This window comes from Glossina fuscipes, unplaced genomic scaffold, assembly GCF_014805625.2.
Source record: "Glossina fuscipes isolate IAEA_lab_2018 unplaced genomic scaffold, Yale_Gfus_2 177, whole genome shotgun sequence".
NCBI classification, from domain to species: Eukaryota; Metazoa; Arthropoda; class Insecta; order Diptera; family Glossinidae; genus Glossina; species Glossina fuscipes.
The window spans coordinates 261,278-266,443 of NW_023998520.1; the positions used below are offsets into that span (position 1 = coordinate 261,278).

The 5,166-nt window shown below is 40.2% G+C and overlaps 2 protein-coding genes across 2 annotated transcripts; both read left to right on the forward strand.

Moving 5' to 3' along the window:
- Positions 1 to 1,863: 1,863 nt before the first annotated feature.
- Positions 1,864 to 2,409, forward strand: LOC119641779 (heterogeneous nuclear ribonucleoprotein U-like). The gene is made up of 2 exons (XM_038040616.1): positions 1,864 to 2,119; positions 2,309 to 2,409. Exons 1-2 carry the CDS (start codon positions 1,864 to 1,866, stop codon positions 2,407 to 2,409), a joined length of 357 nt encoding a protein of 118 aa, XP_037896544.1.
- Positions 2,410 to 3,515: 1,106 nt separating this feature from the next.
- LOC119641780 lies at positions 3,516 to 4,238 on the forward strand. Its single transcript, XM_038040617.1, has one exon. It carries the CDS (start codon positions 3,516 to 3,518, stop codon positions 4,236 to 4,238), a length of 723 nt encoding a protein of 240 aa, XP_037896545.1.
- The last annotated feature ends 928 nt before the right edge of the window (positions 4,239 to 5,166 follow it).

Sequence of the window (5,166 nt, forward strand, 5' to 3'; positions counted from 1 at the left end):
CAAGTGTTTGGTGGTTCAAAATTGGCGAGCATTTTACTACGCCAGATACGGTATGGTGGTCTGATCCAAAGATGGTGGCGGGAATCACAAAGATCCTAAAACTGGAAGACTAGGAACATGGGTGCGTACAATAGACCTTCTAGGTCGCGATATAGTTTGACCAAGTAATTAATAATAAGCTAGTGATTTTAATATGTAAGCACCTCGTTTTTTATTGAATAAGCTAGATGAATCAATCATGTCAAATCAAAACCATGCTGTTTTTATTTCTCCAATCGGTATTCCGTTTCAAGTGCCCGAATACTACTTCAATAAAAGATTTCCCAATAGCTCACACAAGTTTATGTGCTTGCGTGGGTCAAAGACAGGGGATTAAACAAACGATTTTCAGTGCTATTATAATTCATTTAAATTTCTTGCATCGGTATGTATTTCTATGAGTCGTCTACTATTTCTGGCATTTTTTTCTTCAGTGTGAATGAGCGAATTAAAGACAGCTACTACGTTGTAACTAACGTTCTTTGCAAGAAAAAACACGATTAGTAATTAATATTTTCCTCTCTTGTATGACAAGCACGGATTTTTACCAGCAGCTATTTTTCAAACAAAAAGGGAAAATGTAAAACTTATTAAAATCCCAATTGAAAAAAGTGGCATTTATGAAACGGTAGCTAGGGAGGACATTATCGCGGTATTACCTTCTTCTTCTGACTGCGGTTACGTAGGATTATACCAGGCAGCGGAAAGAAAGAAAGCTCAATCATCCACATTTCTCCAAATCTCCGAAATCTTTAACTACTAACAGAAATCTCCATCATTAGGCATATCTATCGACGTAATTTGTATACAAACGGGCCAAACAAAAGAAAGATGGCATTAGGCTAAATCCACCCTCCAGGTAGCAGGTTCAGGAAGTTTTAAACTATTCGCAAGCAACACTCTGTGAAATGCTCTTTAAGCGATTACATACCGCCATTGTCTTACTGTCCAACCCTGCAAGTCCTACTGCGCCAACAGTTCGGCTAATAAGGGATACACAAACCAAAAAGAAAGATCCATGAAAACGGAGATAATAATGACAAAGTGAGATTTAAAAATGTTATACACTGTTGAAATTTGTAGGTTAGTTGTCTGTTGCTTAAGTGAACCTTGTTTATACTAAATCTCTCAAAATATTGAACCCGTCCTCCGCCTAACACTTACACACCACTATTACCAAGGGAAATAAACTAATTGAAATAATATTCCGTGTTTATTAAATAAAATATTATAATGTTAAAAAAAAAAGAGAAAAAATCCGAAGTTTGACTGTATACATGATGATAGTTTTTTATTTTAAGCGGTCGTCATTGTCCCTTGATCGTCAAATTGTTAATATTGTTACGGAAATCTCAAATCTAGTCATTTTCTACAACCAAATTTACATTCGCTAGGCGTCATGCAGCTGCAGATCGATGAAAGCGATTAGCGGAAAAACAGACAGGTAAAAGCAGAGTGCACATTCGCAGGCGCCTCATGCAGCTGCATGCCGATGAAAACGGTTACCAACAAAAGCAGGTTAACGAATTAAATGTCAAGTCATAAATTTAGGTATAGTAACATTCTTGTAAAATTGTATATAAATCGAATATTTGTGAAAAGTAGAGTTAGTCTGGCAAGAACTTAGAAGTTGAAAGTACGGCCAAAATATATCGTAAATAAATATTCCTACTGTTGTGAGAGACAAAGTAGTAAAATAAAAGAACTTTGAAGTGTATTTCTCTTGATCAAAATATCTACGATCTAGTGATACGGACTGTATCTTGTAAAAAGCGAATTTCATAACAACTGGTGTCAGAAGTGAGATCGTGGAAACTAAGAGAAATGGTGAGATTAGAAGAACTCAAAGTGGAGCAGCTCAAACAAGAGCTGGGAAAAAGAAGCCTTCGTACAACCGGTACTAAAGCTGAATTGAAACAAAGACTGGTCGAACAGCTAGAAAAAGACGGACTGGACCCGTTGATACTTGAATTCGAATATAATATCGAGGGAAAGGAGCAAGCCGACAACTTGTTAGGTGCAGAAAAAGCAGCTACAGCAGGGGAAAAACATAGCGAAGAAAAAGGCGCAGATAGTGCAAGTATGTCAAGCATTATGCAGTTTTTACAACAAATACAGGAAATGCAACAACAAACGCAACAAATGCAACAACAAACGGAACAAATGCAACAACAAATGCAGCAACAAATGCAACAACAAACGGAACAGATAGAATCAAAAATCGACGAGAAAATACAAGAAAATCAACCCATCCTGAAAACACATATAGACGAAACACACGAGCAATTGGATGCCAGAATAAATGCACAGGAAGAGAATGCAGACGCCTTCAAAAAGGAAATGAAAACCTTAAAAAAAAGAAATGGCTAAGTTACAAACTAACGACATAACCACCAGCTCTATCAAAGTAAAAACACCCGTATTTGACGGCACCGCCAACTTCGACGCATTCAAGCTACAATTTGGTATTGTTGCAACATAAAATATGTGGGATGATGAAGATAAAGCAGTCGCCTTAGTAACTTCCTTAAGAGGAGCAGCAGTGGAAATTATCCAGATAATCCCGGAAGGAAAAAGAACGGAATTCGCGGAAATTATGGATGCATTGGAAAGGAAATATGGTAGCAAACATGTGAAGAAGGTAAGCCATCTAGAGTTGTCTTCGCGCTACCAGAAACTGAATGAAAGGATCCAAGATTACGCTACCGATATCGAACGCCTGGCCAATCTCGCTTATATCGGAATGCCCAACGACGTGCTGGAACGATTGAAAATCGACGCTTTTGTTAGAGGACTTCGTGACGCGGAGCTTAAAAGAGCTATATGGACATCACCTAAAACGACGTTCACGGAAACGCTTGGCTTCGCACTTACACAAGAAGCAGCTAGTGTACTATGGACATCAAGCATGAAGGTGAGACGCACGCAAGTTACCAGCGAGAACGATAATTTGGATGTGGTCTGCGCGGCGTGTCGACAAGTCCCGCGCGGTAATAAGCAAGTGTGGGGTTCAAGAACACGCAAGTGTTATGTTTGCCAAAAACCGGGGCATTTTGCACAGGAACGCCGATCAAAGCACAAAAGAGCACACTCCATGTCACCTACACGGAATTTTAGTGAAAGTGCCAGCGAAATATCCAACAAACAGACGTTAAACTAAAAAGAGTCAGCACAGCAGGGCAACGGCTGACTCAGAAATTTAGTAGCCTTATCGTCATTATTACTCAGGCAAAAAGAAGTAATAGCAGCCTAACGATCGATGAGAAGATCCAGGGCTGTGAACACATCATCATGCTGGACACTGGTGCTCGCATTCAATTATCAACACTACAATCGTCAAAGAAAAATTTGACCCGTTAGTGGGGGCACGATTCCGAACGGCAACTGGTGAGGAAGCTCCTATTAAAGGTAAAATTATCAGAAACATTTCGATTAGCGACGTTTCAATGAAGCATGAATTTCTGGTGGCAGATATAATGGACGAAGTAATATTGGGGATGGATTTTATGGCAAAACATGGCTTAGTACTGGATATGAAAAGGCAAGTGTTACAATACGCTAATGTGACTTTGCCGTTGACTGTAGGATACGACAGACAAGCCGAAGTGTTACAAGTTGTAGTACAACGACAACAGAAGATCCCTCCAAACTCCGAAGCAATAGTGTGGGCCGCGGCTACCGAGGAGCTAAGGCTAAACAAGACATGGGTTGTCGAGCTGAATAAAGAATATACGAAAGACAACATCATCATTGGAAAAGCGGTTGTATCACCAGTCAACAATTTAATACCAGTACGGCTATTAAACCCGACCAACGTTACAACAAAAATTCACAAAGGGGACATTATAGCACAATGCCAAAAAGCCGAATATGTAGTAGATCATCAAGCCGAAACTCCGAAAACACGCCCAACGGTATCCCCAGAGGCTGAAATTCTCATAATAGGATGGACTAGCAATCTGGATGAGCAGCAGAAGAAATATGCCAAAAAGTTTTTGGTGGAAAATTGGTCCATCTTTGCCGACGGTACGAATTTAAATGGCCGTACTAATGCAGTGAAGCATATAATTAACACTGTAGGAGCTGATCCGATTCGGCAACGGCCTAGAAGAATTCCACTGGCAAAAAGAAGAAAAGTGGCGGACTTAATCAAAGACATGCAAGAGCAGAAAGTTATCGAACCATCGAATAGCCCTTGATGTTCGCCAGTAGTCCTTGTTAAAAAAAAGATGGATCTACCAGATTTTGTGTGGATTACAGGAAGCTGAACGAAGTAACCAAGAAAGATAGCTACCCTTTGCCTAGGATCGACGACACCCTAGACACCTTGCCAGGTTCGCAATGGTTCTCAACCTTAGATTTGAAGTGTGGGTACTGGCAAGTGGAGGTCGCCGAACATGACAAGGAAAAGACCGCATTCTCCGCTGGCGAGGGTTTATATCAGTTTACTGTAATGCCGTTTGGATTATGCAACGCGCCAGCCACATTGGAGCGCCTAATGGACTGCGTGCTAAAAGACATGCCTGGTGTATCTGGACGACATCATTGTCATGGGTAAAAATTTCAAGGAACACCTAGAAAATCTGGCAAATGTTTTTCACCGATTACAGGTAGCAGGTTTAAAACTGATAGAAATCTCGGCAACGGTTGTCGCGAAAACTTTTGTAACCAACTACATCTCACGTTTCGTTGAGCTGCAAACAATCACAAGTGATAAGGAAGGACAGTTTACTTCAAACCCTTCTCAGAATTAACAAAATTACCCGGTGTTCATAATATAATAACCACTTCATATCACCCTCAAGGCAAAAGTATAATAGAGCACTTTCACAAATAATTAAAAACAGAAATCTTACCCAGACAGAGATCGGTAAAATAGAATGAAGAATTACCGATAGATCTGTTAGGACTTTGCACGGTGTGCAAATAAGACATATCTGCCTCACCGGCGAAAATGCCTTATGAAGAAAACTTTCGGATGCCGGGAGAATGCTAGTCTCAAATATAGACGTCGACGTACATCGCCCGCGTTTATTCCACAATTAACAGAAAGCTTCGAAAACGTCAAATCGAACATAACCATCAAGGAAACCCGCTTTCCAATGTGGATGTCCCCAAAACGTTAAC